Raw genomic sequence first — 22974 nt, 5'->3', positions numbered from 1 at the left:
GGCAACTTATTATGGGGGCTATAAAGGGAGGCAGCGTGGGCGCGCGGAGCACCAGCCGCCGGCGTGGGGCAGCCACCCTCCCCGCTTTGTCATCTGCCCTTGCTCTGACCTTCAGCAGGTCTGCTGTCTCCCTGGGTCTCAGTCTTCCCTCCTGTAAATCAGAGCCAATACACGCTCCAGCTATTAGCTTAAAAGCTTTTCCATCCTTAAGTCAGAAAAAGACATTTTTCTCCTTTCTTCCACCCTGAGTGGCAGGCGTGAGGAGCTCCTATACCTTTTCTACCACGGCCGAAAGCTGTCAGAGACTGGACAGAGCCCTGCAGCAAAGCAATCCTGATCCCTGCAGAACCAGGCTGTGGATGAGAAGCTAAGGCAGAGCTGGGAAGGAGCCGCTCTGCCCACGGAGGTTTTGTCCAAAAGCACTGGACAAGTGAAAACAGGAAATTGTAATTGAACTAAATCTGCCTCTTTAACCTCATTATTAGGATTGGGATTATATGCTTCAGAGAAAGTTCAACCTCTGTTTAAAATCTGGGGAGGTGGGAGCAAATACTACAGCAAAAACCATAGAGAGAGAGGAAACGTTCCTGCACATGGAGACAAGACCAGTTGAAAGGACAGGGTGACACGGGGTGGGGGTTCAGCCTGATGCCCACTTTCCAGACAGCATCCAACCGCTGTCAGGGTGAGCGCTGAGAATCTCTGGGGAACCTGGTAATTTGCTCTCTCTGCCTGAAGATTAAAGCAAATTTTCCTCCATTTCCATATTTAAAATTGTGTCCACGTCCAGTTGGGAAAGATGACGGTGTCTCAGGTTACTGTGTACACTTGAGCTGAACCAAAGTTCCCATAGATCCGGCCTCCGCCACCTCTACTCTCCCCACACAGCACCTGGTGCCCTCAGAGAACCTGATGGCTTTGACCCCAAGCAGGAATAGCAAAATCCACCCTTGAAGACAGATTGCCACAGCCAGGCCAGCCAAGCACTGCACCGGCTGTACCTTTACTGCTGCTAAAGACGTCCCGGTGTGTCAGGCAGGTTAGAGCACCTGCCTGCCAAGGCAGCGTCTACAGAGACCCAGCCTCCAGCAGTTTCACCCCATAGCGAGCTCTTCCTCAGGTGTAAAATCACCGGTGGTGAAGCACTCCGGGTAGGCAGCCAAGGAGGTTTTCCACCTGCGCACCATCCATGAGCTGCTCTCTATGGAAAAGTAGGAGTAAGGGAGAAGCTCAGAGGTGAAGAGTTATCTCAGGGCACGTGCTGTTTTCTTTACAGGTCTGCAGAGTCCGAAGCACTTCAATAACAGTTAAACAATTGTTAAATAGTACTTTATCTTCAGGCCGGGTAACAGCACAAGCAGCCACTGGCTGTCTGGTGACAGGCGGCTGGATAAAACCATCTACCCGGGCAGGAGGCTGTCCAGATGCCTTGGCCCAACGCTGCCTGTACCGCACACCCTGCCTCTTTCCTGCCACTGACATTTCCAAACCCATGTGCTCAAAATGAAGCTCTGACGTCTGGCTGGGCAGGCCTTGTCTGCAAAGACACAGAGCACAAAGGTCTCCAAAACCGCATCCCAGCTCTGGGCTCCCAGCGTGGCAGCTGAGGATGCACAAGCTTTAGGGAGCAAGGCCTGGAAATGTTGTCTTGAAACCCACCAGCTGAGCGACTCTCGGCTCCTCACCAAGGGCCTCTGCGGAGGATTTGCCAGCACGTGGCTCAGGGTTGTGGGGGCCAAGCGAGGGACCGTACCTGGCCCTCTGCGGGGCCAGGGGGTGTTGGGGAAGGGGAGCCGGGCAGGGGCAGGGGCAGACAGGCAGCTCGTGCATGGGACAACGCTGGCTCAGCGTGACCCGGGAAATGAAATGAGGAGAGAGGAGGGGGGCTGGCTTTCTCCTTTGGTGTTTGTTTTTATACACTGAATTTCCTGCTCAGGGAATCTAAGAGTAACCCCCCTCCTCTGGGCTGCCCCCCGACGCAGAGGTGAGCTGGGGAGAAGCAGGCTGCCCGCCTGACTCTGCCGGAGGAAGAGACGCTTACTGTAGAGGTGACCTTTCTAAATCCCTGCTTTGGACAGACATTTCCAATAAGTGCTGAAGAAAAGCCTGCCAGTTCCAGCTTTCTCAGCCTGCTCTCCATTTTCCTTCCATCCTCTCCAGGCTGAATTTAATCCGAGAAGGTTCCTTTGAGCTTTTGTGTGTTGCTGGGGGAGATGTGGGCGCACAAGGGATCGCGTTACAACTTTCATTTCCTGAAATGTTTGAGGGAACATCCAGGGTTTTATCCACACATCAGGCAAAGTTGAGGGCTCGGGTTTCAGGTCTTGTCACTCAGCTGTCACCAAACAAATGAGCCTCTCAGAGCTGGAGACTGAGAGAGCTACCTGCTATTCGTGACCCCGAAAGCAGGTGATCACTCATGGGAAAAGCAGGTAGAATTAATCATTCCGCTGTTCTCCATTTCCTCCCCTTTTTTGGCTGACCTGGACACAGTGTGAAATCTGTCCTGGGGGGTGAGCAGGAGCGGGGCGGGGGAGTTGGGGGGTGGGGGGGTGGATTAACTCCTTCCTGCCAGTGGGAATACAAAGCAGAGCTAGGTGAGAAACAGCCCTGGGCTGCCCCTCCCCGGGCTGACTTTGCTGTGAAAAGCTTGCTGCGAGGTCAAGCCTAACCGAGGACAGCTCAGCAACCTGCGCCTGGCTCAGCTCCAGCGCCTCCCCGGTCCTACCTCCCTGCCGGGGAGGCCCTCGGCACCCTCCACCCCTCCTCGCCACCACCCGCCTGTTGGTAGCCTCGCTCCTCGCCCTGTCAGGGAAACGGAGGGTCGGGGCGCGGGCAGGGCTCTGCAGGCGGGGGGGCGCAACGTGCACCGGGCTGCGCGGTGTCGCGCTGCAGCCGGCGGGCCTGGCAGCAGCCCCGGTCTGCACTGAAGGGGGGATGTGGGCGAGGGGACACCCCCTGGAAGCTTCTTCCCCCCCCCCCCCGCCCCCGAAAGTCAGCCCTGACTACTGCCTGCGCGCAGGAAGCGCCTCTGCGCGGTTTGCTTTGAAAATAACCCCTGGTTTGGGAGTCCCCGCTTGGCTTTTCCGCAGCGCGGGGCTGGAGCCCCGGGCAATATTTATCCTTCCTCCTCACCGAGCCCATGGCTTGGAAAAAACTCCTGGAGCTGGAGCTTATCCATCCTCGGGGCGCAGAGCCCGCGGCTGCTCACCCTGAAACCTTCCCTCATTTCCCTGGGGGTTCCCCGCTTTCTGCCCGAGGCGCTGGGGGCGGCTGCGCTGCTTCATGGCGGATCACGGCGGGGCTGCATGAGCCCACCGGGAAGGGCGGTGAGGGCCGCCGGCGAGAGCGATGAGGGTCCCCGGGAAGGGCGATGAGGACGAGACGGACCGTCCCCCAGGGCGCCCGCGGGGAGCGGAGCGGGGCCCGACTCCGGGTCCCCTCCCCGGCCGGGCTGCCGGGGCCGGGCTCGCTGCAGACGGAGGGGGCTCCGTGCTCGGCCCCCGACGTCGGGTTTTGCCTCGGTTCCCCCAGCGGTCGCAGATGCCCTCCCACCCGCGCAGTCTGCGCACTCAAGCGCGGCATTTGCGCCCTCCGCCCTGCTCCCACGGAGCCACGTTGGGTTCTGCCCCGGGGGCGGGGGCCCCCCCCCCTGCCCCGGCCATGCTCCCCCAAAGAGTCGTGGGCGCAGGAAGCCCGCCGGGGTCCGGGCCAGGCGCCTCGAGGGGGCGGCTGGTGCCAGGCCGGAGAGAGGAGGGAAACCATCTCCGCAGCCTGGGCCCCGGGCCCCTGGCTTCCCCGCAGCCAGAGCCAAAGAGGGCGGGGGGGGGGGGGGGGGGGAAGGATCCGCCGCCCAGTCCCGGCTCGGGTGGGGGGGGCGGTCCGCGGGGGGTTCTGGAGCGTGCCCGGCTGCCGGCGGGCCCGTTTGAGGACCGAGCGGGAGGGCGCGGAGCGCTCCGGCCCGGCAAGACCCTCCTGCAGAGGGTGACATTTCTCCACGGCCCAAGACCCCGAGAACAAACACGGCAGCGACTTAAATAAACACGCACTTAATGATGCAAAACGCTAACAGGGGGGACCGGCACCAGCGGCCGGGCCGCAGCGAGGCCCCGACGGGGTGGGCGGCGGGGGGCAGCCGCTCCCTCACGGCCGGGCGCCCGGCTCCCACGGGGCGGCCCCAGGCGAGGCGCTCCGGCGGGTCCCCTGTCCCCATCCTTCCTCGGGTACCAAGGCACCGGCTCCGCTGCAGCCTGTCGGCTGGGGGGTAAGGGTGGCCAGAGGGACACGGGCTGGCCCTTGCAAAGAAAAGCGCAGCCTGGGTGTTCTGCCATCAGCGTTGTTTAATTTAGACTGTTTAGGTACAATAGAAAATAAACCTGAAAGCACATGCGATTTTTGGTAACAAATACTCGAGACAGACAGCGTCGTCCGCGGGCTCTCTGCAAGCCGGAGGAGGAAGGCGGTGAACGGGGACAGACGGGAGCAGGCGACGTGGAGCTGGCGGGACAGCCTGAAGAATACTCGTTCAGGAGGAAACGGCCGTCGACTTTTATTAGTAGTATCCTAATCTTTAGCCACATCGATGCATTTCACCACCGAGGAGAGGGAAGCTGGGGGCGCGGGCCCCCGGGAGCTCTCTCGCAAACTGCCTCGCACAGCCGCGTTAAGACATAGGCACTTGTTAAAACTCTAATACTGCAGCTTTTGCTTCCCGCCCCCCCTTTTTTTTTTAATTTAAACTACATCGAAATCTTTCTGGTAAGGCTAAATATGAAAAATGTAAACGTAATTTCCCCTCCCTCATCCCGCTATAACACAGGGCTCAGGACTGCGGTTCGCTCCCTCTGCCTCCGTCCCGGCTCCTCGCCGGCCCCGCGGGACCCGGCCGGGCTGCAGCAAGGATGCGCCGGCCGCCCCTGCCCCACCGCGCTGCGGGACTGGGATTTATTTGGCTGGAATCGGGTCCAAGTGGGTTGTTTGGTTGTTCTTTTTGTTTTAGTTGGTTTTGGGTTTTTTTGTTTGGGGTGGGGTTTTTTTTTTGTTTGGTTGTGGGTTTGGGGTTTTTTTGTTGTTTGGGGTTTTTTTTGGGTTTGTTTTTTTTTTTTTTTTTTTAATTCCCGTTGGGACTAGCTCGTTTGAACTCGAAGGGCTGAGGGTTTCTGCCGTTCTCTGCGTTTGGCTACGTGGAAAAAATAAAAATCATGGTGATAGTGGGAGACGCTGGGGGGGGGGGATGGGGACATGGACACTGGACCAAGAGCCGAAGTGGGGTTGTGTGAAAAGAGCCGAGAGTCCCGTCAAGAATCAGCGGGTGAGCTGTAAAACCGGGTGCTGTCCTTTATGTACAACCCAGAGCCTCTGTCCCCAAGCAGAACCTCCTCTCCCGATCCTCCGCCCGCCCGCCGCGGGCCTTTAGGATCCCAGATCCACCAGGCTGGACGTGAGGGGTCCCAGCAGCGAGTCCTGGAGCTGGTGGCCTTGGAGGCTGTGAGGGGTCTGGGATGCGGCTAAGCCGCTCAGGGTGTAGCCGGAGCTCCTGGCGTGGCTGAGGTTCCCCTGCAAGAGCAGGACCGAGTTCTGATCTGGGCTTTGGGGAGGAGAAAACTCTTCCTCGGAGCTGGACATGAGGGGTTTGCTCCCATCCAGAGGCGAGAGTTGGTTCGGTTTGTTGGTGGCCGCGTTGTTGTTTTCCGTGTTCTCCCTGGGGAAGGGGGTGGGGGTGGGGGGAACAAAAACAACAACAAAAAAAAAACCCCAACGGGGATGTTACGGCGGGCGGGAAGCGCCGGGGCTGGGCGCTGTGCTAATGCCCCCAGTAAATCCTTCGCGTTTGATTTCATCGTGGGAGCAGATGCCTCTCCCCAGGAAAAAAGCGCCTAATATTATCATAACGGATCGTCCGCGTTTCTTTTTGCCCCCTAGAAATAGGTGTACACCGCACAGCCCGCTAGTTTGGGTGAGGCGGAAAAGTGGGAGAAGGTGGGGGATTTTGGGGGGGCGACTTTTCTCTTTTAATTGAAAGTGAAAGCGCAGCTCGGGGACGAGCAGGGTGCGGGATTTTCTCCAGGAGGCTCGGTGGGGAGGTTGCCAGAGGAGACAAAAAGTGGGGCGATGCCCTCCGTGGCCAGCTGCTTTGCCGGGCCGAGCCGCCGCCCCGCACCGAGGCCACCGCGAGCGGCACCGGCCGGGGTGGCCTCGGTGCGGGGCGGCGGCTCGGCCCGGGCAGCGCGGCTCCATCCCCGTCTCCCTCCGGTTCCTCCCTTCTCCGTCCCGGAGCTTCATCTGTCTCCTCCTCCGGGCTTCGGAGCTGCCCTGCCCGATCCCCGGCAATACCCGCCCGCTTCCCCGGGGCTCCGGGACCGCAGGCAGCAAACAAAGGCGGCCCAGCGGCCTGAGGAGGCCGGTGAGGGTCTCGCCGCTCCCCCGGGCAGGTGGGGTCGAGCGGCGGGGAGCTGGGTCCGCTGGATCGCTGGTGGAAAACCCACTTGGGTTTCCACGGAGGGGCAAAACGCAACGCGGTTTAGGAAAAACTGGGATTTGGAAGGAGCGAGGTATTTTCGCCGCTCCCACGCCATCCGCCGCCGGGCGCTCGCCGCGCTCCCGGTCGCCCCCGGCACGAGGAAGCGGGGAGAAAAGGGGAGAACGGATGGGAGGGAGGGGGCACGGGGAAGCGGGGAGAAAAGGGGAGAACCGAGAGGAGGGGGTGGGGGGCGGCACGTACCTTTCCTTCGCCTCCGCCGCTCGGTCCCGCTGCCGCCGGTTCTTGAACCAGTTGCTGACCTGGGTGGTGGTGAGACCGGTGGCTTCCGCCAACTCCCGCTTCTCCCGGGGGGACGGGTAGGGGTTGTGGGCGTACCATTCCCGCAGCACGCCCCGGGATTTCTCCTTGAAGCAGTAGCTGGTTTCCTCGCCGTCCCAGATGGTGCGGGGCAAAGGGAATTTTCGGCGGACGCGGTATTTGCCGACGGCGCCCAAGGGTCTGCCCCGCAGTTTCTCGGCTTCCACGTAATGTGCCTTCAGCCAGAGCTGCTGAAGCTTGGGATGGTTGTGGGGGGAGAACTGGTGGCTCTCCAGGATCTTGTAGAGCTCGCGGAAGTTGCCCCGGTGGAAGGCCACCACCGCCTTGGCCTTCAGGACGCTCTCGTTCTTGTGCAGGTGGTCGCAGGCCGGCAGCGACCAGAGGAACCGGCCCAGCCTCTCTAGGTTCCCCCCTTGCTGCAGCACCTCGCAGACGCAGGCGACCTGCTCCTGCGTGAAGCCAAACGACGGCAACATCGACATGGCCGAGGGCGGCGGCAGCGGCAGGAGGCGGTGGCGGGCACCCCGCGGGAGCGCGGCGGCGAAGGGGCGTGGGGGAGCCGCCCGCCGGTCCCGGTCCCGGTCCTGGGCCCGGCCCCAGAGCGGGGAGGCGCGGCGGCAGCCGGGGGCGGGCGAGCGGGGATGCTCGTCGCGGCGCCGGGGGGACTTTGTCCCAGCTCCGCCGCCGCCGCGCTTAAAGCGCCCGAGCCCCCGCGCCGCGCTGATTGGGCGCCCGCGGCTCGGCCCCCGCCGCGGCGGGCCCGGCCCGGCCCGGCCCAGCCCAGCCCAGCCCAGCCCAGCCCAGCCCAGCCCAGCCCGGCCCGGCGGGCAGAGCCTCGGCACGGGCGGGCGGGGCCTGGCGGCGAGGACACGGCCCCGGCCTCTGCCGCCGCGGCTGCGCTTCTCGCCGCCGCCTCTGCGCGGGTGCGGCCCCGGCGGCGGCTGCGGGGGGCGCCCCGTCGCCCCGCACCCCCCGGGCGCATCCCTGGGGAAGCTGCTCCCGGCGGGCTTCGCCTTTCTTTCTTCCACTCTCCTTCCCACCACCCCCCGTCCCAAACCCCTGCGCCCCCTCCCCCGCCAAGCCGGCCCGTATTTAATTACATTAACGCTGGGGATGAATAAATAATGTTTTAGCGAGTAGCTAAATAACGCGCGGGGCCGTGCGCCCCCGCTACCCCCGTGCGGCCCCCCTGCCCCCGCTGTGGCCGCTGGGCCGCGGGGGGGTCCCGGCGCGGCAGGTCGGGGCGGCCCCGGGGAGCCCCCGCGGAAGCCGCGCAGGCGGCGGGCGGCAAAACTGCACCGGCCGGCGGCGCTTTAATTAGCCTCATCCTCATTTACACACCTCGCTCAAAAGCAATTATTTGAAAAATTAGAAAACAATTAGGCTCCCTTAGCAAAGGTAATCTATTGTCGGTAGCAGGGCCGGGCTGGGAGATGAGGACAATGCGGTGAGATAAGGGCAGGGAGCGCTGGGAAGAGGGTGTCTTTATGGCTGTATTTATCTTTGATTAGATAAGTCGAAAGCCGCGTTTTAAGCACACTCCAGAACGCTCCTGATTCAAGAACGAGTGCGCTCCGCGGGTGCTAATAACCATCGCGGGGCTCTTTAAAACCTGTTTGTCTTCGCCAGAGACGTTGGGATTTATTGGACTTCAGATGCTGGAAGGGAAGAGCAGCCCGGCTGCGGCCGAGGCGGAGCAGGGCTCGGAGCCGGGGCGGCGGCGCTCCCCTGCCCGCTCCCTGCCCGCGGCACGGCGCCGTGCGGCACGGCACGGGAAAGGCCGGTCCCGGGATTTTCCCTAAATCCGGATTGTTGTTTCTCCCATGTACTTCGCGCCTCGGGGCTGTTTAAAATAAGCCCCTGCCACCCAGTCTGTACAGTGCCTTTACTATGTGCGCTGGAGTCAGGGCGCTTCTATATCCCATGACCATGTGTCTGGTAATTTTCCCTTGCCATTTTATTTTAGTACTTATGATGTTGCAGATGAAGTCTTAAAGAGCTGCAATGTCCTCCCAGAAGGAATGTCTGCTTGGAACAGATCCTTATTGACAAGGCAGCTGTGTGGGGACCGGAACGGAGCCTTAAACCCGGCTCTAAAAGCAACTAATACCCTAAAGTCTGGAGCAAGTGCGCAGAATTATAACGCATGGACTCGCAGCCGCCCGCGGCCGCGTCCTGCAGGAGCAGTGCCCTGCCCCGCCTGGGAGATGGCCTCCCCCGTCCCTCCTTTTCTATTGTTATTCATTTAAAATATTTTTCTTTCTTTCTTTCGAACAAGGCGCTCAGCTCAGGAAAAGCACGGACCTGAGGTTTTGTACCTTCAGGATGACAGAAGTGCAAAGCGGGGCTGGGGAAGCTCCTTGCCATCTTAACGACAGCGCGTTTCTCTTGCCCTCACATTTCTCCTCTCTCCCCCTCTTTTCCCCTTTAAAAGGCCGACAAGAACACACACCGCTCCGGCTGGGAATAAGCAAATTATTCCGATGCGGCCGACGGCGGAGCTGACAGGGACGGGCGAGGGCTGAGCTGAGGCTTCCCCGCGATTTCTAAGCGGGGCTTTATGCTTGTGTGTCACTAAAATTCACCCAAGAAGGGGACAGACTCGCTGGGCTCTACCTGAGAGTTATACACTGCGGAAGAAAACCGGTCAGCATCCATGTTAATTATTGCCCGGGGCTGGTTTTCCTGAGAATTGGAAACCTTCCACTTCAAACCACGGGAAAAGGTAGATGAATTCCCAGACCACCCCATCCCATTTAGCCCTTGAAAAATCACCCAGAAAAAACAGTTTCGAGCCACTATAAAAAAAAAAAAGCAGATGCAAATAACTAAATAACAACACAACGGCGCGGAGCTGCCGCCGGCCGCTCCTCGGTGATTTATTTTGTTTCTCGGCGGCGATGGCGCAGCGCGGGGGGCTCTCCCCGCTGCCCACCCCGGGGGCAGCGCTTGGCTTCGCACCCCCGGCGGGCTCCCCACCGCCGGGCCTGGCAGCTCCGCGCCCGCGGAGAGACGGCGGCTGCCCGAGGGGCCGGTACGCGGCCGCGGGGTCCTCCGCGCCTCGGGGCGCCGGTCGGCGCCGTTTGTGCTGGAAATTAATTTATTCGCTTGTTTATTCGATGCGGCGTTACAGCGCGCAGAGCGGGGATGGAGGCGGATCCCACGCAACGCTCTGCCGGTTTTCCTCGATTTCGCCAGAAAACCCAAAGCAAAGCGCAAAAAATAACCCGAACACGACTCCCATCTCCCCCCCTCCCCCCCCTTAGAAATAAAGTTTTTCCCCAACCAAATTTTTTTTTTCTTTAAGTGTGAGGGTCTGGAGGAAACAAATAGCGCAGCAAAATAAAATCAGCGGCATTTTTTTCGGAGCCCCGTCTCGGCGCGGTGATAACGGGGGCTGGAGGCTGGGAGCCGCCGGGGCAGTAACACAACGCTGCCCCTTTCCGAACCTTTCGAAGGCGAAATCCAAAACCGACCCATTAAGTCAATGAGGTTTGTGTTGTAGAGGGCTCCTTTCCCATCCACTTGCTGTTCTGAAAAATAGATCGCATTTCGTTATCTCGAGTGAGGATCTGCAACGTGATACCGGATCCGCGCTGCCTTCCCTGCCGAACGCGAGGCGCAGGGGAGACAGCCAGCTTCCCCGGCTTATTCCTGAACAATAAAGGATTTGTATTTTCTTTCTCTCCCTCTTTTCCCCCTCCTTTATTATTCTATTTTTTAATGAGGAAGGACGAACCCTCTCCATATGCATCGCTCCTCTCCTGCAAGAGCCTTTGGCCCGGTGCGCCTGCAAACCGGTGCAACCTTTAATTACTTGTTAGTAAATTGCCCTCCAGACACCTGTAAAAACAAAGCCGGTGTCCACGGGGCGTGGGCCGTGTCCCTGGCCGGGCCCCCCGCTCCTGCGCCCGGGGGTGCCCGGCGGCGGGGGTCCCCCGCCCCGAGCGGGGTCAGGCCGGGCCGGGGCTGCCGGAGGAGGGACGGGACGGGACGGGGCGGCTGGGCGAGGGGCACGGCGAGGCCTTCCCGGCGTGGCCGATCCCCAGGGCACAAAGGGCTCTTTCTTCGCGCACTTAGCGGGACATTTTTCAAAGGATAAGAGGTGACCACACGTTGGGTTTTTTTCTCTCCGAGGGCCGACATGTCTGTCTGTCCCTGTCCCCCCACACCCTTATTTTGTCCCGGTTCCCCCCCGCCCCCCCCCTTGCCTGCTCCTTCATGTACCTCCTGGATGCTGACTCTTTTAAGCTACGAAGAATTTCCTTTGGGGAGGTGAAACCCTCCAGCTCCTCCTGTTCAGAGGAAAGTGCTAGTGATGGTAATACGGGGTGACACTAAATAAACAGTTAAAGCAGGACTGGAAAGATGGAGTTAATTATCCAGTGAGCTACATTTAAACCGAGACCAGGAGGGGCTGATTTGTTTTGGCGCAGGGAACTGAGGAGACGAGCCACCAAGGTCTCCTTGCTCCTCTTTGGAGGCTTCTTAGTTGTCCTTGCTGTCGCCGGCTCAGGGACCAGCGTCCTCTGGCCCGGGTGGGCGAGCCCGGCAGGGCCCCCCCGCGCCGCCTGCCCAGCCCCGGGGCCGCGGCGCTGGGCAGCTTCGGTGCGTGCGAGCGGGAGGCTTCAGGGGGTCCAGAGGTGGGCTTTTTCCATGTTTGTTTGCTTTTTCCTTCCCCAGAAGTTAGATAAATTACCGTCTGTGCGGCTCGCCAGTGCCTCTGCTCCTCAGGTAAGTCTGCATACGAGCAGCAGCCCCGCGATCAGCTTTTGTTTTTTTCAATTTTCCCTCCTCCTTCCTTCTTTTTTCTCCTCTTTTTTTTTTTTTTTTTTTTAAGAAGTCTGATATTAATAATCCCCGTATGCCCCGCTTTCCGGGTCATTACGGTACTGCTGGTCTCTAATCAATCCTAATGCGATGGCAATTGGAGTCTCTGATGAATGCATCTCAGGTTTCTTGTAATGGCTCTACCACATTTTCCTGGACCTCCTTCTTTAACCTGAGATGCCAGGGGGACGTCTCCGTTCTCAGCTGCTGATTACTTCAAGATGTTTGGGCTGGTGTGGGGAGAGAGGGAGCGAGCGAGGCAGCCTGCCCCTGAATAAGCTGGAACCGAATTGGATGAGCCGTTTCCTAAATCAAAGGACAGCGGCGGGGTTTAACTCCTTTTCTGCACGGGAGCCCGGGCTCTCCTTCCAGCGGCACCGGCCCCGCTGCACCCCCCCTGCGTGGTCGTGTCTGCCTGCGTGACACGACGCTCGGGGACCCACGCGCCTCCGGGTGCGCAGCTCCCCCATCAGCTGCCGTGTACCCCCCGCAAAAGAGGACCCCTCCCCGCCATCCCCAGCCGCTCACATCTCCCCAACACCCCCAGTGCTGCTGGCGGGCCCGCCACCCCCCCCCTCCCCCACCACCGGGGGCTGGGAGCTTCCTGCGGGCTCGCAGGGACCGCGCAGCAGCAGCGCGGTATTAGCGAGGCGATTCGCGTTTTCGCGGCATTGTTTTCCTCCCATTTCTCAGCATAATGGCATTTGCCGTAACCCGAGACAATGATAATTGCATCTTCGGGCGTGGGTTTTTTTTGTGTGTTTGGTTGTTGTTTGTTTTTTTGTAGTTTTTTTGGGTGTTTTTTTGGTTTTTTTGTTTTTCTTTTTTAAATAAAATAATGTCGCTCGGATTAGGCTGCGGCCAAGGTGGGCGCTGGGCTGCCGCCGGACCGATCGCTGCTTCCCCGGGGCACCAGCTCTTCCCCGCACCGGCGAGAGGTCCCTCCGTGGGAGCGAACCCCCCCGCAGGCCCCCCGCGGCCGGCAGCGCCACATGCCCCCATCGCCACCCGGCCCGGGGGGCGGCCCCGCCTGCGCGCCGATGAAACGCGGGTGTGCCTGGGGGGGATACGTATTCCAAACGAATAATTTAATTTCTCTGCGCCGGGACGCGATGTAAAGATTAATCCCCAGCAGGAGAGCAGCGAGGGTGAAAGACAGCCCCTTCTCCCGGGGGGCTGGGCTCTGCGTGGGCAGGCAGGAGCACGGCCGCGGGTGGGATGTATGTACCGCGGGTGGGATGTATGTACCGCGGGTGGGTGGGTCCCAGCTGTACCTCAGCGGTGCCACATGCGCCGTGAATGAGTCATTCGCAAAACCGAAACAAACCACGCACGCCTGCTCGCCCGGGCGAGGCTGCTTCGCCGGGCCGGTACGCGCCCCCTCCGCCGTGAGCGGCGGAGCGCGGGACCCCCCGGGGGGGGGAGGCTGCGGGGCACCGCGCCGATACGCGCAGGACAGAGCGCGGGCGCGCAGGGCTGCGCGGTGCGCGCAGCTGGGAGCTGCGGGGCGGGACGGGGCCCTTCGGGGCGGGCGGGGGAACCGGGAGTGCGGGGGCAGCGCCGCTGCAGCCACACCGTGCACACGTGTAGCGCGCACACGCGTGTGCGCCCACCACCCCCTCGCACCCCCCGCTCCGTGAGCTCACCACCCCCCTGTGGCCCACCCCCCGGACTGACCCCCCAACGTCCACCCACGTGCACACCATTGCCTACGAAGGCGTGTGCGCAGACACGCGTGTGAATGGTGGCTCACGTGTGCACAGACATCCCTGTCCACACCCACGTGTGCATGCCCACCCCCCCATGCTCCCACCCACTCACAGGTGGGCAGGTGCCCATGGGCACACACGTCGAGCCCTGTGAATCCTCCCACAGCCCTGTGTGCATGTTCCCACCCACGTGCCCACACCCCACCCATGCGTGTGCCACCCACATACACCAGTGACACCCACCAGTGTGCACACGGGTCTTCCCCACAGGAGTCTGGGGCAAGCTGGGTGCTCCGGAGTGGCATGTGGGTGGGTCCTGTCCATCTCCCCCTTAGGTGGGGGCTGGGGCAGCAGGGTGCTGGACACTGGGAAAGCTGAAAAAAAATCTCAGATCCCCTATTTTTGGGGGGAAAAAAAGGCAGGGGGTGTGCAGTGGTTTTTTTCTGCAAGACATTGCAATGTTTTTTGTGCAAAATGCTGAAAAAAAAATTCAGAGGGGAAAAAAACCAAAGCCATTTGGAAGGGGGCTGCCAGGCCCCCCCTCCCCCCCACCCCTCCAGGTTGAGGAAAGTGGCCCAGGGCTGGTGGTGTCCCCCTTGCCACCCCACAGGGCCCCCACCAAGGCCCGGCCACCCGGTCCCCACAGCTGCAGTGGGACGGGGGGTCAAACCTGGTCCTGCTCGCTGTGCCCTAAGCCCCCTCCCACAGCACCACCCTCACACGCTCATAGCCCGCTCCCAAAGCAGGCGCTGCGGGGGGCCGTGGGTGGGCGCCGGAGTTCACATGCAGGGCTCTGTCTGCTGCGCGCTTTGTGTTCGGGCATCGGACAAATACTGTCATTGCTGGGGGACTGCGCTGATTGCAGTTGGGCCAAGGGGAGAAGCACCGTCAGCCCTTTGGATGGGCACGCGTGTGGTTTTGGGAGGGTGGCTGGGCAGCGGGTGCCTGTCCGTGGGGATGCAGGGTCGGGGGCCTGTCCCGCACCCGCTGCCTCAGTGGGTTTCTGAGCGAGCTGCAAGAAAGGGACCTTTCACCTCTCATTAGTGATGCCATCAGCGGCTTGGCAGAGCAGAGCTGAGGTCATGTTACATATGGCACACAGTCTGTTCAGTGCCGGCAACGCCAGCTTTGAAATTTTAGAGAGGGGAAAGGTCACCTTGCGTAAGCTGAGGTCTGGGGGTCCTCCACTCTGTCTGCGCCTTGGGTGGGTCTCCATATGCCTCCATTGTCGCCAGCCTTGCTCCGTCTGGCCCTGAGAGATGCTCAGCCTGTCTCCTCTTCAGCCTCCTGAATTTGCAGGGAATCACTTAAATGAAGGGAATATTTTCACACTGCCTTTTCTTTTCCCTTACAGAAAGTCTCTCCCAGCACTGTTGGTTTTTTTTCTCCTTTCTCTTCCCAGCATAAACCTGTCTCTAATGACTGATTATTTTTCCAAACAACATATAATGCAGCTTTCCAGGAGAAAATTAGTTGTCTTTGTTTATCAGCAGATCTGCCCAGATGGATAAGTTTACCTTTCTCAGATGTGGGTATATAATTTCATAGACCTTCAAAAGTGTCGTGCTTCCATGGTGATTAAAACTTCTCGCTTCTGGATCTTGCTGGGGTATTTCAGGTTTCATGCCACTAGATCTTAGAAAAGCACATCTGTACAGTCATATTTCTTTCATGTGAAGAGCCAAAAAAAAAGCAAACCCAATGTATTTTATGTTTGGAAAGATATGACACATTATGTTAAATTAATTCCTGGTGTAATTCACTATGTTGAATTTTGGTAGGATCCTGTCAGGACTTCATCTGGAATGATTCTGGAGGTGGTGATTGTGGGGAAGAAATGACCGTTTTCCCACGTACGATGGCCAACAGCATAAGTTCATGACCCTTCTCAGCCCCACTGCAAAATCTTATTTTGCAAACTTAATTTTTTAAATACATGGGGCCTGATTCTTAAGCTCTTAAAGTAACTGGGATAGGAGTTTCTGGCATGCAGCTGTTGCAGAGAGATCTTCAAAAGGACATTTGCTTCTACACAGGTCATAACTAAAAAGGCTCTAAATGAAATAGATGCTTATCTTGAGAATCCTGGGGAAGCTGGAGCTGAACCAACATGCGGTGTGGATTCAGGATACACCTTTCTGCCTGCTCCAGTGAGGCATCCAAACAGCCACATTAAAGGGAGCTCATTCCAATTTCCTACTAATAGGGCTACTTGCGTGGATTTTAATTTTTAAATAGGAATAATCTGCTGCTGCCTGTCAAAGAGAAGGGTTGGGAGCAGAGGTATGAGACGGCTTATTTTCAGAAGTGGGGATGCTGAGATCTGTCTGCTTTTTGTCACAAATGATGTTTTCCTAGCATGGGGCTGAACTGCACTCTTGGTTATTGAGTGCAAATCTGTTGATTTAAATGGAGTTTGTTGCAAGTGGGAACAGGATTTAGCCATAATTTTCCACTGCTCTCTAATCACTGTAGTCTGAGGAAAGCAACATATGTATAGTGGTAGCTGAGATACAGGAGGGGTGGAAGCTTTCTACCAATGAGAACCACATTAAATAATTAATTCCCAATTGCCTTTCTACATTAGTGCTTTCAGCTAAAAAAGCTGGTTGGCTTTGTAAAGCCCCAGGCAATGAAACATTTGGTGCATTGTCAGTCCAGAAGTGGAGGTAATAGATACCCAGGGTGGCTGGAAAAGTGCTGCTCTCCATCCTGCCATTTACATATTCCAGCTGCACAGCCTCATTCTTCATCCCCTCCTTTGCCTTACTTAAGTTTAAGAGGATAGCATCTCTTCTGAGGTGGCTGCTGAGGAAGCCAAAAGTGTATTTATTTTACCCAAACCAGAAGAACTTAATGTTTGAGTCTAAAACCGGAGTATACAAAAGTTGTTCTCTTTTTTTACCAGCAGACCAAACCTGATGGGTTAATAAGGAAAGGGATGAATTTCCCCCTCCTTTCCCATTTGCCCCCCTTGCCCCAGCTGCTGGTCCCCCAAGCTCAGCCTGTCTTCTCAGGTCAGGTTGGGATCTTCTGGGCTTGTACATCATTTTCAATAAAGATCTTGCCATGAGAAATGAGTTAACAAGCCTTTTGATGTGCAAGTCATCAGAGACCGCTCCGCTCACCTTCTGAGATAAATATACGTGTGCGTGTGTGTATAAAGCTGAAGAAGAAAAGGAAGCGTTGGAATAAATTGCCTAGGGAGGTGGGAGATTCTCTGTTCAAAACAGGTCTAGACAAACATCTGTCAGAAAATACCGACATCTATTTGATCTTGTCTTGGAGCTGGGGAAAAGAGTGAATGGTGTTGTCAAGTCCTTTCCAGCCCTGAGAGACCAGAGGTGTGTGTATGTACGTGTGCATGTGTGTAGGTGTGTATGTGTGTGTGTGTATATATTTTCACACTTTTGGTGACAAGCTTTTGGCCTCCATGATATGTTGTAGCAGTGAATCTTGTAGCCTCATAACACACAGGTTTTCTGTCTCTCGGTTTCATTAAATTTGAGTTTTGATTCCGTTTAATGTCCTTTGTGCCTCCAGTGGATCAGATCACAGTGTTTAATCTCCTGGCTGTATTTTTCTCCACTCCCCTTTTCTTCAGCTCGTTTCACACCAAGTGAAGTTCCTTCAATTCTGGGAGCTTTTTGATGACTTCACTTACTCCCAGAGCGCATCTGCGAACCCACTTGGGGCTACACTTCTTGAGGTAAGGTCATGACAGTAGAAACTTCTCTTTATTACTAGATGCAATAGACAGGTGCCTGGAGAAGCTGTTCGGCTGAGCAAGGGGATGGCATGAAAGATTTGGGATTTTTTAATTATTATCTTTGTACACAAACACTTTCCAAAGCATTCCTGTGCTTTAAAGACAATGTGGTCATTGCTTCTGCTGGCATCCCTGTAACTTCTTTTCAAGCATGCAAACCTCAGCAGGACTGCTGGAGCTGCAGGCTGTGTTTGAGGAGTGTGTTGGCAGCTTGCTTGTGTTTATGCATGGAGGACAGGGAGCTACCAAGGGCCAGGACTTGGGGCCCTTTACACGGGAGTCAGTATTAAATGCTTCTCTTCAAATTCATTTGAAAGCAAGTTTTATCACTGTGACACATGGAGGCTTCCCTAAAGACGGGGTCTTGTGCAACTCAGCGTTGGAGACAGAGGAGAGGTGGTTCTGTGATAGAAAGTTTGTACTCCAGGTAGGTGTAAAAGGGTTTTGCAGGGCTGGTGTGGAGGAAACTATACAGTAGTAATTCCTCTGTCACTAGCCCCAGAGCACACTTACACCAGGTGATGCTGATATTCCCTGCAACACCTCCGTCCCCCAGAAGCTGCACCCCTGGACTGTGGTGCACCACTGCAGCTCCCTGGTGAGCCTGACTGGAAGTATGAGATGCTGCAGTGAGCTGCAGGAATTAACACCAAACTTTGTAGCAGAAATTGAACTCTGAATTTCTGAAGCCAAATGCTGCGGTGAATCAGGCTGCAAAACTCTTTGTGATCTAGGCTTTTAGCCCTCCCACTAGCCTTGGTGAGGTTTAAAAGCTGACTTCTCTTACCTATCCATCCTATCCTTCCGAAAGATATTTGTCCCCCACAGCAAAGGCGTGAGAACAAAATCTAGCAACCGCATTTGTAACCTGACTTACTAGCTGAAGTCCCCAGCTGCTGCAGAGTATGTTAGTGCGGCAGGTTGTACTCTGGGATGGTGGTGAAGGGAGCACACCGCTGCTTCTCCAAGGACACGGCGAGGCAGCAGCCTCCAGCCTGAGGACATGCAGGGGCCGTAAGCCCTGTTACTGCCTGAGCATGAGCAGCCAGAGCCTGTGAGTCTGTCCATGGGCAGGGTTTGAAAAGTAGCTGTGAGTCAAGCCCGCTTCTTGGACTTACCCTCCCGGCAGATGGGGAGCTGAGCTCTCCTGTGTGTTCCTTCAAGGACTGAGAGCAACAGGGAGAAGAAGGTGGTTTATGAGCTCCTTGGGTAGCAGGGTGTACAAAACCAGCAGGGCTCTTCCAGGTTACGCTACATCTCAGCTCATGGTGGCATAATATAGTTTTGACATCAGGACAAGGAATTCCTTGCAAGCCAAACTCTGGCAGAGCTTCTGTAGGCAGCCCAGTAAAGCCAGAGGGGACAGAGGGGAATGTGACTGTCCCCTGTCAACACGCCTGAGAGGAAAAAGCTATTTAAGGGGAAGGACAAAATAGGCACAGGACAGATGGGCACAGGCTAGCTGTGAGCACACGTGAGCGGGACATTGGAACAGGGTCTGTAGCTATCGGTACGTGATGCTGTGCAGCAAGGATGAGAGAAATTGCGCTGGTTTTACAAAGGAGCTCAGAGTGTGTATGAAAGGGCTGAGATGGGGTGGCCCCTGCTCTAACCCTTAGTATTTAAGCATCACTTTTCATGAAGTTTGCTTGCGCAGGGTCAGGCAGGCATGACAGCAAAGGCAGAACTGCCTGGCCAGCGAGTCCTATCAGCCCTTCCAGCAGTGGCACATCTGCAGGTACCGGAGGCATCAGCCATGTCAGATGGTCTTTCTGGGGAAGGAGGAGGAGGAAGGAGTGGTCTTGCCCTCATTTTGTTTTCTACATTCCTTTTGCTAGTGAAGGGCTACCGTTGTGGCTGGGGCAGTGTGTCTGATGCCTCTTGGGCTTGTACTGCAGCCAGCGCTTCTGATTCTGTCTGGCCACATATTGTATTTGGCTGGTTGGCTTTCTCTAAAAACTCCTCTTTTTTTTCTTTTTTCCTTTGTGGCATCTTTATATCTTACAACAGGCACCTTTACAAGAGATTAAAGGTCTAAAACTAAACAGCTGTTTCATAGGCAAGCTTTAACACAGGTAACAAGTAAGAACCCCTCGTAAAAGAGAATTTTGGGGGAGTGCAGGTAGCACTTTTAGAACATTTATTCCATAATAATGAGGAATTACAAACAATTCTCTGTATGTCATGCTAACCAGCAGGAATTATTCAGGTAATTAAAGACTTAAAACTATTTTAGGAGAAACTAGGAGAGAGTGAAGCTACGTGGACCCCAAAAAGTTTCTCCAGTGATGAGAGAAAATCCATATGTGTTTGAATGGGGAGTGGATGCAGTTCAGCTATGGGCAAGGGACGAGAGGAGCCACAGGTCCTTTATGCTATTTATTTGTTTAACCCTCTGGTAGAAAAAAACCCATTGGAAATGTAGTCAGGGCTGTGCTGGAAAGGGCTTAGCACCGTAGGCCCAGTATACTGAGCTTAGTGGAAGCACTTCAGAGCCTCGCTGGGCCCTGGGAAGAGGGGAGAGCTGGATGGCCAGGACAGGGCAGCCACCAGACCGGTGCAAGGAGCAGGGATCCCTTGACAGGGAGATCAGGAGTGGCTTTGTCCTACTGTGGACTTTTGTAAATGCAGTTTTAACTCAAGCCCCTTCCTTTCAGTGATTTAGAGTAGATCTTTGCCCTCCCTCACCTAAGAGGATTTTTGGGGGCAGGTATAGTTCCCGTGTTCTCCTGTTCTCCATAAAACTCTCTGGCTGGTAAGTCTGGGGAGCTGCTCGCCTGGTGGGGAGTTTTCTCCTCCGGCATCCATCCTCTCCTGCTTGGCACAGGGGTGGGACATGTTAGCAGGTGCTGGGAACCCGCAGGAAGGCCAGGCTGGGGGTGACCGTGGCTCAAAGCCCTTCCCAAGGGCTGGTTTTGGCAAATGCCAGCCTGAGCCAAGGGCACAGAGAACTCCTCACCCCAAGGGAACAGCTTGGTCCTAGCCGCGTGAAGATGGCTCTGAACGGAGCTGGTGGGCTGCAGAACAGGCTGAGGCTGCGGCCGTGCTGCGAGGTGCTTGGTTACAAGGAGTCCAGGGCAGTGGTGAAATGAAATGCAAGGGGACAGTAGCGTGGAGGTGGATTGGGTAATTAATGCACAGCTTGATTAGGAACCAGAGCCAGGTATGTGAGTCCTGCTCTCCTCTTCTCCTGTTCCTGGTGCTGACCCCTCTTGCCATGCCTGCGATGTAGGAGGCTGCTGGAGTACACTATAGGAAAAGTAAATATTGTTGTTTCAAATAGAGAATGTTTTTTTCTATAGCAGAACAGAGGGTGCCTTCTCTTTCAGAAGCCACACTGAGCTTGGGGGGGATTGTAACCCACACAGCTGCCAGCGAGACTGCTCTTTCTGATAGCTGCAAGCCCTGGTGCCTGGCATGCCACCTTAAACACACAGGTGACAAGAGTGTGTGACAAGGTGTGTGTGGGGCTGGTGTGAACACATCCAGTGGCTCAGAGACAGTCCCATCACCTCCTTCCTGCAAGCGGGTCCTTTGCTAGTGTTTGGGCTCAGTGTTAAGCAAGGTGCCCAGGGCAGGATGGAGTTGCTGCGGTGCTGATGGGAGCTGTGTGGTACATTGCAACAGGAGCAGGCACTGAAGCCAGTGATGCTGGGGGAGAGGAGGAGTACGAGCTCTGCCCTTCCTCACTGAAGCTGTGCAACCCTTTGTATAATCCCTTTAGCTTTGATGGCACCGTAGTGATTTACAGCACTAACGCTTTGATCCAGAACATGTTGGACCATGGGACACGAATTAAACTATGAGAGATGACTGTAAAGCACAAGTTTCCATTTGTGGCCAGCTATTTTGTGAAGACGTGACCGCAGCCTGGTGTGAAGATCTTGCAGGAGATGAGGGAAAACCAAGCCAGTCTCAACAGATTTGTTAGAATGTGAATGGGAGCGCAGCAGTGTAAGTGCTATTAATAGGATTTACACAGATTAGTAAACTAATCTGTGCATTTCAGATTGGATTTCATAGTATGGAAAAGAAAATTAAGCCACATACCATGTAGACTTTCCAGGCAGTGATTTGTGAGTATGATCTATTTGCTGGTAGAAGTGGCTGCTCAGAAAAGTTGTGGCAGCTCCATCGGCTGAGGCAGTGACACCCACTGTGAACACGGGGGAGGAGAGCATGGTGTAGGGTGCAGAGCTGTGCTTCTGGATTTGGGAGGCAGACAACAAAAGGAGTAGCACCACAGTCAGTTTAAGTAGTGGCTCTTAAAAGCCACTACCAGGTAGTGAAGCAGTGTCCAGGCTTGGTTCTACCACCACTGGTGCAGAGTGGTCCCCCTGGCTCAGCGAAAATGGATGGGGAAGAGAGATGGGAAGAAGAAAGGCTGGTAAATAACTTTCCCTTCTCTGTACATGGCCTGGAGAGGAGCAGAATTGGGCAAATGTTGTTGAAGTGGGAAGTAAAAGGCCTTATCGAAGGGGAAGGGCAGGGTGCTATTGCTGCATCCTGCTCTTGCTCCTCCTGGTGCCAGGGTATGGAAGGTGGGAGGTGGGCAGGCACAGGGGGGCGCGAGGCATTGGCATAGCTTACAGAGGGACCGAGCACCCAGGCCAGTTCTGGGAACTCACCGGAGTAAGGGGTAAGTTTAATAGTATCCTAACAATGCAATATATAAGAAATATATTTCAATATATATTATTTGTTCCATCAGTAGGGTCTAGCTTAGTATTTCAACTGTGCCATTCCATCTGGGTGAATCTTAGCCTGGCTATACCTCTGGCCAGGAGGGATGGAAGTGCGATTACTGCTGTTGTACTAATGGGGAGATGGAAATCCAGATGTTTAGAAACTGGACTTTTGGTTCCCTGCGGTTAACATCAGCTAATCTCGGGAGATAGTTACAGTTCAAGTCGTCTCTGGGTCAGGCTTGAAAAATAAAGGATAACCCATCTTTCTCTTTGTGCTCCCTCTTATTTTGCAAAAATACAAGCATCTGGAACACTTCAACCCCCATTACAGTCAGGGCCAGGGGAAAAACATCATTACCCTTTCAAATTACTGTTTTAGGCCAAAGCTTTAAAACGCAGAGTAAGCCGAGCAGCTCAGTGATTTTTGCTTCTTGCAGCAAATAAAAATCTCAAAGTTGATTTGGTTTGTGTGGGAGAACAAGTGCTTCAGGGTTTTCTTGGGCCAGGGTTGAAGGTGGTAGCTAATACAAGGCGCGTGGTGAAGGTTTCTCTCCTGATTAGCCTGCCTCCTTTCCCGCAGCCCTTGAGGTTTGTCTTGTCTTTGCTCTCAGTGATAACTCAGCTGACAACTATTTGTTACAACTAGGAACCATTTGCTTGTGATAATTATGGCTACACTGAAATGCAGGTTTGTAGGCAGAGGTGTATGTAGGTGCAACATTGAATCGGGGTCTTGAGTAACCCGGATGGGGCTCCTTGTGCTGCCAGCCTTGGTGGGAGCTGCCAGGCACAGGATGCTCTGGAAATCCTGCCTGGGTATACAGGGACATAGAGTGGGTTTGCTCGAGTTCCTTAAAAACAAAACTGATGTTCTAATTGCTGATTTTAAGAAATGCATCTGTATGCTGTTTGAGGGTGGGTGAGCGGTTTGTTTTTAGGTCTGTGAAATGTTTCCCTAACTTGAGTTATACAGAGGTTTTTTAAAAATCAGCTGATACCTTTACTGATTAGGCTGCATCAGTCTAGTAAATTAACCCAGAATCTAATTTTAAGTTTATGGGAATTTGAATCCCAAGGCAGCTTTGACAAAAATTCTCCTAAATTTTTAGACCATTTATTGATTTTATTTCTAAAATGATACCTTTTTGATACCCTGGTTTATTCTCTTGGAGTGTCTTG

At 55.7% G+C, this 22974-nt stretch overlaps 1 protein-coding gene across 1 annotated transcript; it reads right to left on the bottom strand.

The window, feature by feature from the left end:
- Positions 1-4322: 4322 nt before the first annotated feature.
- SIX1 (SIX homeobox 1) lies at positions 4323-7525 on the bottom strand. The gene is made up of 2 exons (XM_005437308.3): positions 6722-7525; positions 4323-5701 (listed from the first exon to the last, which is right to left on the bottom strand). Exons 1-2 carry the CDS (start codon positions 7279-7281, stop codon positions 5413-5415), a joined length of 849 nt encoding a protein of 282 aa, XP_005437365.2. The 5' UTR covers positions 7282-7525; the 3' UTR covers positions 4323-5412.
- Positions 7526-22974: the final 15449 nt, after the last annotated feature.

Source organism: Falco cherrug, chromosome 7, assembly GCF_023634085.1.
Source record: "Falco cherrug isolate bFalChe1 chromosome 7, bFalChe1.pri, whole genome shotgun sequence".
Taxonomy (NCBI): domain Eukaryota; kingdom Metazoa; phylum Chordata; class Aves; order Falconiformes; family Falconidae; genus Falco; species Falco cherrug.
The sequence above is the reverse complement of the archived record's forward strand: the minus strand, read 5'-3'. Positions and strand labels throughout refer to the sequence as shown.